This window comes from Pleurodeles waltl, chromosome 2_2 (genome assembly GCF_031143425.1).
Source record: "Pleurodeles waltl isolate 20211129_DDA chromosome 2_2, aPleWal1.hap1.20221129, whole genome shotgun sequence".
Classification (NCBI taxonomy): Eukaryota; Metazoa; Chordata; class Amphibia; order Caudata; family Salamandridae; genus Pleurodeles; species Pleurodeles waltl.
The window spans coordinates 1,172,879,774-1,172,894,235 of record NC_090439.1 but is presented as its reverse complement, the minus strand read 5'-3'; the positions used below and the strand labels follow the sequence as shown (position 1 = coordinate 1,172,894,235).

The 14,462-nt window shown below is 43.6% G+C and overlaps 1 protein-coding gene across 1 annotated transcript in view; it reads left to right on the top strand.

Moving 5' to 3' along the window:
- The window catches only part of LOC138283042 (uromodulin-like), a 147,989-nt gene that overhangs the window by 56,153 nt on the left and 77,374 nt on the right, over positions 1-14,462 (top strand). Inside the window, exon 5 of the mRNA XM_069221176.1 lies at positions 12,874-13,091. Coding sequence (XP_069077277.1) covers positions 12,874-13,091 — 218 coding nt within the window. The remainder of the gene's footprint in view (positions 1-12,873; positions 13,092-14,462) is intronic.

Here is a 14,462-nt window from a genome sequence, read left to right as displayed (position 1 = left end):
GTGATATGGTCCACTCCTTCTAGGCTCAAGATGTATGTGCTTCTTCACTAGGACCCAGTCTACATCTGTAGGTCATGGCAGGGCTCATTAGTTGCAGAAGGTGGAACAAATTTCACCTGATGAGAGATAGAGCGTACCATATCAACCAGACCATTGCAGTATTTTAGAACTAAGTCATCAGTAATATTTACAAAAGAAGCCGATCTAATATCAAGAATACTTATTGCTCTTCCCATCAATATCTTATGGACAGGTAAACACATCTTCCCACTAGGGGCCTGATATAGATATTAGCGGAGGGGTTACTCATCACAACATATATCCCATCCATTGGACATAATGGGATTTGTATTTCGGCGGGCGGGATATCTATCACCATTTTGATGGAGTAACCCCTCTCTCAATACCTAAATCAGGCCTGAGGTGTGTTTCTCACTGGTAATTTTAAGGAAGAGCATCAGGCCATTTGAAAGAAGTAGCTGCGCAAACATTTGCCAGTTTTCCTCAGGGTTCAGCCTGTGACAGAAAGCACTGAGAACTTGTAAGTCATTATGTGAAACTTGCATTACACTCAGTATAAGACAGACTGCCTCTAAGTGTGCAAAAAGAGTTCAGATGAAATGATACTTCCAAACATAGATTTAGGTAAAACCCAGACTGTACCTAATCATTTATTTTTATATAACTGCCCTTAAAAGCTGGAAAAAGATAAATCTTCGCCATCATAAAGCTTCATGTGACTTGATCAATTAAACCAGCATCGGCTCTCAAGCCCTCTTTACATTTGCAGATTAACCAGTTTGCCCATTTGCATTTCTTTCAGGCAAGCATGCACTCTGGCAAGAAGGTCTGTTTATTGTTAAGCGGTCTGCCACTCACTCAGTTTCACAGCACAGGAGACTTGCAGTATGACACTTCAGCTGAAGTAGAAATAGAGGGCAAGAAATGGGGAGAGTCGGACAAACAGAATCCCAGAAACAAGCAGAAAAGCCAAAATATGGGAGAAGAGGACTCAGGGTTAGGTGATTATAGGGGGTTGGCCAAAGAGCCTGACCGCAGGCTGTGCGTGGCGCAGGGTTGATTGGTTATAGGGGGTTGGCCAAGGGGCCTTTTGATGTGTAGTAATTAAAATAACTTTATGTTAAAACAAACTAGAAATTCACTGCAAAAACAAAGGTTACAGGAACGTCACAGTTAGGTTCTGAATTTATTTGTACAAAACCATAGAAATTCAGCAGTTATACTTAGACTTCTTTCAAGTAACTATAGTTTGTGCCCTAAGGTAACTATAATATGTGCCCTAGCCATGCACTGCTAACTACCCCATACATTAAGGCACTCATGAAAACTGGTACAATGTCATTAAAAATATAAATGAAACATTATCACTAAAACTATTGAAGAACAAACTGTGCATGATGGGGGTGTGAGTTATAGTTTTACCTTAGAGCACGCATTGTGCTAATCTTATGCTTAAAGATCTCAGTTGGAAAAGCAGCCATTTTTGGTGGGTAGAGTTTACAATATTATGTTTTAACTGACATTTTCACCTAACTATACCATCACGTTAGCCGTTGTTTTTGTTTCAGAGACATTCTTTTTTTCCAAGTAATATTTTTTACCATTCCTAACTAGGCCAACACACACTGCGCATGGCCTTCGGCCAGCTCCTTCATCCAACCCATTAGTGGGTGGCGCACCCACACCAAAGGCCATGAACGACCTCAGGCTGGACTCAGAGGTTCTGGCCAAATCCCATAGCCTTGCATTGCCCTTTTTTGTGGAGGGTGGGTTATTTTCTGTGTGCAGACAATACTGGACTGTGGCTGATAGGTGCAGGAATCGTGAGGACTGTGTGCAGACAACACTGGAGTGTGGTGGTGTGTGCAGGAGCCTGGAGGACTGTGTGCAAACAACACTGGACTGTGGTGATGCATGCAGGAGTCTCGGTCTGTGTGCAGACAGCACTGGACTGTGGTGATGCATGCAGGAGCCTGGGTAACTGTGTGCAGACAATACTGGACTGTGGGTGATGCGTGAAGGAACCTCGAGGACTGTGTACAGACAATACTAGACTGTGGTTAATGCATGCAGGAGCCTCAAGGACTGTGTGCAGACAACAATGGGCTGCAGTTGATTGCGTGTGGGAGCCTCAGGACTGTGTGCAGACAATTCATTCTGGACTGTGGGTGATGCCTACAGGAGCCTCATAGACTGTGTGCACCTCAAGTGGCAGCATGGAGTCTGGAGGGATGGTTTTCAGGAGCGGCTACCCTGCATACACTTCAGTTTTGACAATCCTATCCATAGTTCCTCCTGCTCAGCACTGCAGCTCTGCTCTGACTGACACTTTGTGTGAGCTCAGGCCTAGTCACAGTTAGACAATTGAGAGGACTGTGGATACTGTGACCCCCACAACAGAAAGGTACTACTTTAACTTCTAATATGCATTTTGTGGTAACGAACACGCTGGGAGACAAAGTAGATTGCAAGTAAATTTATTAGTAGTAAGAAATCACCCTGGGAAGCTCGGAAAACAGCAGATGACCCAGCGAGATCACAGGTGGAGTGACGGTGCAACCGTCCTTTACAGAATCCTGACTCCACATCAGAGTTCAACAAGGAACATTGTGAGAGAAACACGGCATCGGGAACTGGTGTGGAGTCCAGAACACTAGTTCTTCTCCTCAAACAAAACTTTCTAAGAGATGAGAGCTATGTAACCAGGTAATATGAAGAAAATCCTATGACCCCCATATCAATATAAAAAAGATAAGTTCTCCTCCTTATATACATAAGCAGATATAAAAGCCTAGCACAAGCAAATGCTTAAAAAGAGAAAATAGAAATAATATAAAAATATAATATAAAACATATAATATAAAAAAAATGCACAGTAGTATAACTTTGCTGAGGAGTATATTATAACGAATAAAGAATTCATCTATACTCGAGCGGCACTCTATGTTGGTGTGTGCTCCTTCGAACAGGTAGGGATCCATTGTGAACCTTTTAAGACCTATTATGTGGACAGATTTTATTTGTTTGCATTTGATTGACATCATTATTTTGTTACACATCTGGGTGTGTATTATATTTTTTGGGGAAAACCTTGGCAATTTTAGAACAATCCGGCCAATGGCCACCATCCACCCAAACAGCATTCTCACAATCATTTTCCACTTTAACTGTGGAAAACTTTTAATCTCCTTTTCTGACATGTAAACAATTATTTATTCTCCCATAATCTCCCATACTCCCATAGCTCTTTTGGTTAATTTGAGTGAGTCTCACAATTTTCCTCGCCTGACCATCCATGGTTTCCACATCCGCTTTTTGTTTCAGCCATTTTGACATCCACGCAGGCCTGACTTCAGCAGCTGTTTTCCAACCCTAAGAGGTTTGAAAGGAGAAACCTGGGTAGAGGACTGAGGTGTGGTCCTTTAAAAGCACAGCATGATTTGTATGGCAGTACTGACCTCGCACTTGTTCTCTAAAGCCCAACATACACATTCTCCCAACACTCTGTTGAAGTGCTCAACAAGACCATTTGTTTGGGAGTGATACAACAACCTTTTGAGATGTTTTATGCTGCTAGCTTTATGAAATCCTCCACTTCAGAGGAAATAAATTGTACTCCATTATCTGAGACTCATCCACACATTCCTATGAAATTCTTTCACAGCCACTTAATGTAGTAATCTAGGAGGACTAAAGAAAACCTTGAATGACAAGGAAGTGAACTGAACGGTACCATCAAGTCAATATTGAATTTTAGCCACGGTCCTGCAGGGAGTTCAGTAGGGACTAATGGTGGCATGGTTGTTGTAAATACTTTATCAATAGTAGGAGACACACTTGGATTAGCACATCAATTTCTTTATACATCTGTGGCAACCAAACAACTTTCATCCTCTAGGTCGTAGACTTCTGTATCTAATTAGCTTACTTTGATGGGAAAAAGAGAAAGGTAATCTGCTCGCCCATTCTTACCACCTGAGATATGTTCAGTATCAAATTGGAACTGAAGCAAACAAGTTGAAAATCTAACAGTTCTAGATGTGTTGTTTCAGACATTTCCACTTAGAATGAATACTAGGGGCTTATGATCAGTACTAACTTGGTTCCCCACAAGTAGGTGTGATTTTTTTCTATAGCCCACCAGCTTTCCAATAGTTCTTTATCAATCACAAAATAGTGCATTGAGGATCGCAAAGAACCCTCAAAACGAAGCCAATGGTTTTCTCTATTGAACCTTCTCTTTTGGTTAGAACAGCCCCAAGGCCTACATTGCTAGCATCAACTGTGAACACACATGAGTGCAGGATCAAATGGTTTGAGTGTCTGAACTTTTGCCAATTGAGACCAGATCCACTCAAACAGTCACACGCTGTTCTCTCCAACAAAACTATGGGACATACCTACAAGAAAATGTCACATCATAGATGATGCGCCACTTTTCTTGCGCCCCCCCATGGAACCTAACAACACCATGGTTGCACTGTATTTACAATACAGCGCACCATGGCAGTCATTAGCACAATAGCGTTAAACCTTTTGACACTATTGTGGCCCTTTGCTACACTGGCGTCAAATATTTTGACGCTAGCGCAGCAAAGCACAGGGAGGCCTATTGAATATAATGGGTGCGTTAGTTTAATGCCTGCTCTGAACAGGCTTTACAAATGACAGAAAAATGGCGCAGTGAATTGTTGTAAATTTCACTGCACCATTTTTTCAGGCCTCCCTGCGCCAGAACTCCCCCTTGCATACATTAGGTCTGACGTAGGCATAATCTGGTGCAAGGGGTTGCAAAGTGGCGCAATGCAAGGATTGCACCACTTTGTAAATATGGTGTGGCAGAAAAGCCATCTTAGCACTGACTTAGTATCAACAAAACTTACGCTATGGTGGCACTAAGGTAGTGCAATGGGCTTGTAAATATGCCCCTATGTGTCTTTCCGTAGAAGATTTTAAATGGATCTGACCATGGATGTAAAACCCTTTATGAATCGTGAGTAATAGAAATGGGGTCCCTGGTTGGCAGTCAGTTTGCATTCTGTCCAAGCAGGGACCATCACTGTTGTCAGGGCAATGGAGATACACACTTAAGATAACCCCTGCTCACCTCCTTGGTAGGTTGATCCCTTCAGTCAGGCTTATCTCAAAGGCAACGTGTAAAGTATTTGTACCAACACACACAGTAATACAGTGAAAGCACTACAAAATGGACTCCACACTAATTTAGAAAAATAGGCAATATTTATCCAAATCAAACAAGACCACAACAACATACACAAGGCAAAATATGAACTCCTAAAATAAAAAGAGTCTTACTCCATAGAAAACAATGGAAGCATTGTTTTTACATAAAGTACATGGCTTGCATCAAAAATAAAACCACACTGGCGAGCGTGAGTCAGAAAAGTCAGCAGGTGAGGTAGTGCGTGGTTTCTCCGGTCGGATAGGCGATGCATCGTTTTTCTCTCCTGCAAGAGAGTGAGGCTTCGATTTCCACACAGGACACCTTGGATCCGTGCAAGTTCATGATGACTTTGATGCCCAGCGACGATGCATGAGAAATCAGGCCGCACGGTGATGGAAAACCACGTCGTTTTCAGCAGCCGCAAGTCGGTGTTGCGCCATTTATCTAGCTGCGATGCAGGTGATGCGTCGATTTCCTAGCCGCGATGCAGGTGGTGAGTCGATTTCAGCAGCGAGGCTCCCTGTCCATGGATTATAGTCCTTGTTCTTCCAGCTTCATCTTTCAAGGGCCCAGGGACTGGATAGGGCACCACTTGGCAGGGCAGGAGTCTCAGCAGAGAGTCCTGGTGCTGGCAGAGGAAGTCTTTGATGGCCCTGAGACTTCAAAACAGGAGGCAAGCTCAGTCCAAGTACTTGGAGATTCTTCACAAGCAGGAATATACCACAAAGTACAGTCTTTGTCCTCTTTCAGGCAGAAGCAGCAACTGCAGGCCAAACCAGCAAAGTGCAGTCACAGGCAAAGGGGCAGTACTACTCCTCCAGCTCTTCAGCTCTTATCCTTGAAAGAGGTTTCTCTTGGTTCGAGAAGTAATCTGAAAATCTGTGGTTTCGGGTCCACTACTTATACACCTTTCTGCCTTTGAAGTAGGCAACCTTCAAAGGAAAGTCTCTGTTGTTCACAAGATCCTGCCTAGCCCAGGCATGGCTCCAGACTCACACCAGGGGGTTGGAGACTGCACTGTGTGAGGGCAGGCACAGCCCATTCAGGTGTAAGTGACCACTACCCCCTCCATTCTAGCCCAGGTGGCCCATCAGGATATGCAGGCTACACCCCAGCTCCCTTTGTGTCACTGTCTAGAGGGGATTCACAAACAGCCCAACTGTCAGTCTGATCAAGACAGGGAATGCACAAGCAGACAGAGTCACAGAATGGTTTAAGCAAGAAAATGCCCACGTGGCAAAAGTGGCATTTTCAAACAGACAATTTAAAAACTAACTTTACCAAAAGATATATTTTTAAATTGTGAGTTCAGAGACCCCAAAACTCCAAATCTTTATCTGCTCCCGAAGGGAAACTGCACTTAAAAGTTATTTAAAGGCAGCCCCCATGTAAATATATGAGAGAGACATGCCTTGCAACAGTGAAAACCGAATTTGGCAGTATTTCACTATCATGACATCAGTACATGCCCCACATTTAACATACACTGCACCCTGCCCATGGGGCAAGCTAGGGCCTACCTTGGGGATGCCTTACTTGTATAAAAAGGGAAGGTTTGAGCCTGGCAAGTGGGTAGACTTGCCAGGTCGAACTGGCAGTCTAAAACCGCACACACAGACACTGCACAGTGGCAGGTCTGAGCCATGTTTACAGGGCTACTCAAGTGGGTGGCACAACTAGTGCTGCAGGGCCACTAGTAGCATTTGATTTACAGGCCCTTGGCACCTCTGGTACACGTTACTAGGGACTTAATAGTAAATCAAATGTGGCAATCAGGGAAAAGCCAATTACACATAGATTTTACACAGGGAGCACTTGCACTTTCGCACTGGTCAGCAGTGGTAAAGTCCCCAGAGTACCAAAACAGCAAAAACAGAGTCCATCACATAGTCAAAACGTGGGAAGCAGAGGCAAAAAAGACAGGGTAGATTACACCAAGGATGCCAGGTCTAACAGTGAGTAAAACTCACACAACCCTAAAAAACCTTTAACACCACTTTTTTCCAAGGGTGCTAGACCTTGAACTATAGTGTTGACCAGCCCAAGTTTTGGGCTGATGCCAGAACTAGAAATCACATGGCCTAAGTACTCATCACTCTCTTTCACAAACTCACATTTCTCCCTCTTTAACACTACTCCCTGATGTTGGACAACTGAAAGTACTTGTTTAAGTGTGTTATCATGGATGTTGCAATCTTGGCTAAATATCAACACATCATCCTGGAATATGGCAACATTCTTAATATCTTTGAGAAGTTTCACTATGACAGGAACACCAAAGCTGCCAATGCCAAACCAAATGGCAACCAGCAGTATTAATAGGTGCCTCAAGGTGATACAAACTCAGTGTAAAGATGGAATTCTGGCTCCAGATCAATCTCGTGGCATGCTGAAGCTAAGTCTAGTTTGGTCAAAAACCTATCTCTAGCAACTGAGGCCTACAACTCATTGATCTTTGGAAGAGAAGGAGAGTCAATCCAAATCTCTTTGTTTAGAGCATGAAGGTCAACATATATCCTCAACTCCCCATTCCTCTTTTATGCAACTACCAAACGAGACAATCATAATGAAGACTCGACTTGTTCAGTAATGCCCTCCTTAGTTACCAATTCTAACTCCTTTTCCAGATTGTCGCATACACTAAAGGGCACACCTCTCAGCTTATGTTTTATAGGTCTAGCACCCACCTTAATCTTTATCCTGTGCTTAAATCCTTTGACCCTTCCCAGTTCGCCTTAGAAAGCTCTGATATACGAGTTGGCAATTTCTCAACTTTATCAGAGTCCCTTATGACCATAACGTGTTCTCGAGTTCCTAGCCTTAACACCATATCAAACGAACCTTGGTGAAACTATCCAAGGATGTTTAAGCCTTTGACAGCTACATACATTTTGCCCTGTATGCATATCTCTTTAAAACTCATAATATCCTCAAAATATCCCACAAGATCAATTTTCCAATCCTCGTAGGACACAGGGACACAGGTGAGCGATTGATCAGGAGGTAATAGAATTTTGTCTCCAGAGGTAGCATGGAACAATTCTTTAGTAATCATAATAATAATAATAACTTTGTCTCCTACAATACTATCAATATAGGGATCTACAGAATCTGAAGGATCATCACTTTTCACTTCATGTTGACCAATGGCTAACACCATAGCCTGCATTTCATCTGCAAGATCTTCAATCATGTTGTCCTTCTCATCAGACACTGCTGCTGCTTTGATTTTTGTACGATTGGGACTTTGGCAGACCTTGTTAAAATGCCCAGTTCTGTTGCACAATTTTACAGGATAGATTTTTTGCAGGACTAGATCTCCCCCTCTTTTGTGACTTGGATTCCCACATCTAAAGCATGATTTGGCTGATTAAAGAGGGAATTAGATAGACTAGTTCCCAACAATTGTGACCCTTTCTTTGATACAGACTTATCTGCCTTACAGCAGACTGAACTAACTTGTTCAGTAGACTTACCCTCTAGTTCTTTCATTAACTTAAAATAAGTCTCTCTACTTTTAGCAATTCTAATGCTGTCATTGAGTGACGAGTTACCCAGGGACAGCAGCTTCCAGCATATTGTTTTATCTGTACGCTGGCATATGAACTGATCCCTAATAAGGTAATCACTGACATTTTCAAATTCACATTCAGCTACCAGGTTTTTTAAAGGAGAAATATATGTATCAACATATTCAGTGGCTTTCTGTATTCTTTTGAAAAATGTATGTGCCAAGACCACAAAACTAGGAGGAACGTCAAATCTTTTCACTCATTTTTTGACTGCATCTTGAAACTCATCCAGTTCTTCAACCTCTTGAACTGGCAACTCAGGTAGATGTTTAAATGTGGATTTACCTTCAAAACCTAAAGAATGAACAAATAAAACTATCTTGTTCCCATGTCTGAATCTGGTTGCACCAATCACTCTTACATAAGTTTCAAAGGCATCCAACCATTGCTTCCATGGAAATCATGGTTCCCCTGGAGTGTCTAGAAACAGCGGTGGTGGAGACACAGATTTCATGTTTAAGCATTATAGAATTGCCATGTGAAGAATAATGTAGAGGATAAGCTGTAATGTTAATGTTGAGCACCTGTAATATAAAGAAAACCAATACTAATCTTCTACAATTGTATATAGAATCTGTAGGCAATACAAAATATTGCTGTGCACATCATTACTCTCTTAATTTTCTTAATTGTAGGGTGTGCATGTCACTGTGTTCCAGTGGTGTGCATTAAACTGTTCATCTACACTTCAAATGAGGGAAAGAACCAAGGTGTGCTCATCATCATGTACAAATGGTGTGCACATTACTGTGTACCAAGGCTGTGCAATAATGTGAAAAAAAAGCTTTAGAATGACTGGCAGCAGTACAGTGTGAATCCCAAACATTACCCTAGAGTAACAGGACAACACAGAGTAATCCAAATCACTTTGTGAAGGTTCTTTAATGAGGAAAACTGAAATTAGACTCTCATTGCATGTTCTGTGTAATCAATGCTGCTGTGGGAATTCCCCGTGCTGTGTGGAGTACCGACCTGTCTCAGCAATAGCTGCTTTAATATGATACAAACTCTTCAGGCTGAGATATTGTGATTGAAAAGGCCCAGCTGAATGTAATTGATGAAGAGAAGTCTAGTTTGATAGTGATGCTCAAGGGTTACACATGTGTTCAGCTCTTCTCTGGCAGGGATCAACTGCTTCACAGGATGGTATGCATGGCATGGCTGGCAACCAATAGGAAGAACAACCAGGTGTGCATAGGTTCTGTAGGTGTTTCTTAACCGCTTGTCACCACAAACAATGTGGTAATGAACATGCTGGGAGACAACATAGATTTTAGGTAAATGTAATAATAGTGAGAAATCACCCAGGGCAGCTGGGAAGACAGTTGCTGACCCAGCAGGATTACAGGTGGAGTGACAGTTCACCTGTCCTTTGCAGAATTCTGACTCCATGCCAGCATTCCACAAGGAGCGTCGCAAGACGAGCACAGCATCACAAGCTGGTATGGAGTCGAGAACACAACACCTTCCCCACGCACCTTGAAAACGTTTGTAGCCTGGTCTCCGGTGCTCATCCTACACTGAGGGTGGTGGGCCCCACCCTTGCAGCTTCAATTGTCTGCTAATGTTCAGGGCTGCAGGTCTTTTAAAACATAATCCAGCCTGCAGATTCTGTGCTACGCTGCAAGCACGACCCTCCTCCCCAGAGACCGTGGTCTCTAAAGGAGCCATCTTGGGTGGTGACAGGATGGCAAGGAGAAGCAAAGTTGCCCGCTGCTTGAGGTTTTGGTGAGAGAGATGCAGCAAAGACCACTGACACTTTTTATGTGTGAAAAAGTCTGCTTTATTGAAACAGGTGCGCATCACAAAGATTCCTTGGCATTCCGCCTTACAAAACTAAGGCCGTGATTTGAAGTTTGGAAGAGGGGGTTACTCGGTCACAACCGTGATGGATATCCTGTCCGCCGTATTATGATTCCATAATATCCTATGGGAATTGTATTACGGCGGGTGGATATCAGTCCCGCTTGTGACAGAGTAACCCCCTCTGTCAAACTCTAGATCACTCCGTGAAACCGCACTATACAAAATGTGTCACCTAATTTTCTACCCCTCACTCCTAAAAGTCCCATCCCCACAAAATGAAGCCCATCAAGTATTTATACCTACTAAGATACTGCACTCCTGCAATAGTGATGTTTATAAGTGAATCTATTAACATCTACTAAACCTAACTTCCTATAACTTAACCTCTAACTTCCTGCCTCGTTCTGGTGTGAGCTTGTTCACACTCTCTCTTTCAGCCTTGTTCGCCGATAGCAACAACTATAGCATTAGCTAACCCCATGCAAACATGTCGGCCAACTGCTAATCTATATTACACCTGACTCAAAGCACAACAACACCTCCACAACCGCTCTGAACAAAACCAGCCAAAACTGATTGTGAAAACTTTCTCCTTATACTACGAAAGCTGTTGAGCTGATAGATGAGTTGGTAAGGGAAAATAATGTGGACCAACAGCTGGTAGGGCTGCCACAGTGTCACCTAAACCACAAAATAGTGGGAGGAGGCCCCAAAATGGCTGTATATATAACCTGGGGCATCAACCTTTAACAGACGTAGCCCCCAAAAACGGGCACAGTCCTCTGGACTGCACCATTTCCCCCTATAATCCCAGAGGACATCCCTCACTCTTGTTGGCTGTACCTCAAGCCTCTATTGTCTCTGGTGCAGACAACAAGTAAAGAGCCCCCCTATCCACTTGTGACCCGGAAGTGTCTATTATGACAGCAAAATGTGGTATACAGTCAGGCTCAGTTTCTCAGTGATTAATCATCATTAGGCCTCAGAACGACAGAGTTCATTTGGTCCCTGCAAAGGTAAAAGTTAACAAGTGACACAGACAGTTGCTTTTTGCACATGCCAATCATTGCTAGCACGATCACTGTCTAATTTCAGCTCCACATGGAGCTCCTGAGGTGTTGGGGGCACCATAATGTGTGACTAATGCATGTCATTAAAGTAAAGCGAACACCAGCACTGAAATGCGTTAGTCTAACCTCTAATGGTAGTACTTAGCAAAGCCGCTGGCTTGGGTGGAGCGAAGATGGCCCAACAGCCAGAGCAACACCTGCCCCGCAGTTAGGCCATTATCAGGCTCATTCCCTCCCCTCCCACCATATCCTCAGTGTGATGGCCTGGCATGGCAGGAATGAAGCAGAGGACCTAAGCAAACCATCCCACAGCTCACCCTTAGGTGCCAGTCTATCACCCAATGTCCAACTGCCCAACTTCCCAATCCAACACCGGTCCGGTGTTATACAGAGCACCAATGTTCATTTTTACAAGCACTGGTAACGTCCTGGCCTGAGCCCGGGCTCACTGGAGTTGAAACGATATAACCTAAGCAGTGACAGCAAAACAAGGACCTAGGTTAATCAGTATTTCAGAAAAGTAAGGCGCTGTGATGTATCAGTGGTATCTTGTGAAATTCTGACATAATAATTGCACTGTACCCCAGTGTATCTGCACCATGATTACATCCAAAGAGCTGGTTACCCATGCAACGCAGATGCCCTCCAAGCAGCCATCATGGTGAAAATCATAGATACCTACTACCGCAGCAGGAACTGAATAGCTGGACGGAGAGAGGGCAATGGGTGCAGAATAGCTATAATGCAGCAGTTCAGAGGAGTGGTGAAGAACCTTTAAAAGTGTTACTGACATGGCTGCCCCCTCTCTCGGCCTTTGTAGAGAGTGGTGGGAGGAGGGTGCTTCTTACCCCATATGCTGATCTTTTAAATCCAGTGGGCTGGCATAAATTGTGAAGGACTGCCCATGGAGTTAATACCTGAAACACACTTGCCTAACCAGGTAAATGGCTGAATGGGATTGTCCAAGCCCCCCTTTCTGTGGGACTATGGGTATGTATGTATGTAGGGGTGATGTCTGTAATGTACTGCCAACATGAGCACCAGACTTTAACACAGTACTCACTGAAGATATACTGAGACATAGAACCAGAAAAACTCAGTGTGAGTTTTGTGGTTCTAGCGTTTCCATGTTAGATGGTCATTTAAGAGTGTGTCTTGCTGACCACTACACTACAGGAGTGCATGTGATTATTTATCAACCTGTGATATTTTGTTCCAGGTCTCAATGACATTCTTCCCACGGTTCAATGTGAAGGATCAGCAATGACACTGTCTCTCAGCAAGTGCCTCCTGGAGAGGTTCAAGTACAGCTTCACACAGATGTACTTTTCCAATACTAACTGCACAGCCACAACCTCTCTGCAGCTGGTGGGAAATGAACGTGTGGTCCAACTTACAGCCATTCCACAGGCAGGATGGTGTGGAAATGAAGTGACGGTAAGAAAGGACACACTGTGTGCATTTCAGGCCTCTCGGGTAGTAAAGGTGTTCGTTTTCATATAAAATATTTATTTCATGAGCAGGAACTAAATGAGAAGGAGTAGCAGTGGCGGCCCGTCCTTTAGGGCCGAGGGGCCATGCTCCCCACCTTTTGCCCCCCATGAAGAGTGTCTGTCAGGCTGAACAAAGGTCAGCCTGACAGACGCTCTCCATGTTCAGGTCAGGCAGCCAGGAGCAGACATGCGCGATTTGTGCAGACTCCTGGCTGCTGAGCTGAACTTTGCTGTGCTGAGGAGATCACAGCTCCTATGGGCGTGACCTCCTCGGCCCAGTAAAGGTGCCTCGAGACTCTCCCCTGGGTGACGAGGAAAGCGTCACCAACTGACACTCTCCCTGGGTGCTTCAGTTTAAGCCCTGAAGTGCCCAGGGCGAGTGTCACTCAGTGACACTTCGTCACAGAGTGGGGTGGGGTCAGCTGTCTCACTGACCCCCATCCCACTCTGTGACAAGGCTGGGACTGCTGCCTTCCCTCATTGGCTGGAAGGCAGCAGTCCCAAACCTCCTGGAACCTGGAGGCCGAAGGTAAGTGTGTGTGTGTATGTGTGTGATATTTCAAATTGAATGTTTGATGCGTGCGAGCATGTTTGAATGGTATGAATGTTAATGGATGTGCGTGTGTGCGTGTGTGAAAGAATGAGTGTGTGTGATGTTTTAAAATGAATGTTTGGTGCGTGCGTGCATGTTTGAATGGTATGAGTGTTGTTAATGGATGTGCGTGCATGTGTGCGTGCGTGTGTGAGTGCATGCGTGTCTGTGTGTCAAAGAATGAGTGCGTGTGTGCCCCGCCCTCCCTCCTAAAGCTGCCGGCCGCCACTGAGGAGTAGTAACTCATCTCTATACAGTTCACAGTAGGACTCAGTACATCATGGTGAACAAATCTTCAGGATGTGTGTATGTATGAATGTATGTGTTATGTTCATCAAGTGAACAACACTGGTAAGTATTGAAAGAAGTTTATTCAATCCTGTAACACCTCCAAGTCTCTTTTTGTCAAATTGACAGTGCTCCTGTAAACATTCTAAATCAGATGCTGGGACATTCCATAAGTAAAGTGGTTGCCGGGGGAAAGAACAAACCATGAGAAAAGGGTTACTAACTCAAGAAATAATATGTTAATTATTATGTATGAATTTACACTTATTAATTCACTAAAAGCATTTTGTATGAACTAAATAGATTATAACACATGTCCCTTATTTATGGAAGACAATAATAACTAAATATTGAAAGTAATGTCTTAACAATTCAAGATACAAACATTTTCTTTAAAGAATTCGTAAAGATGCTTACATATGCTGTGTGAGATGT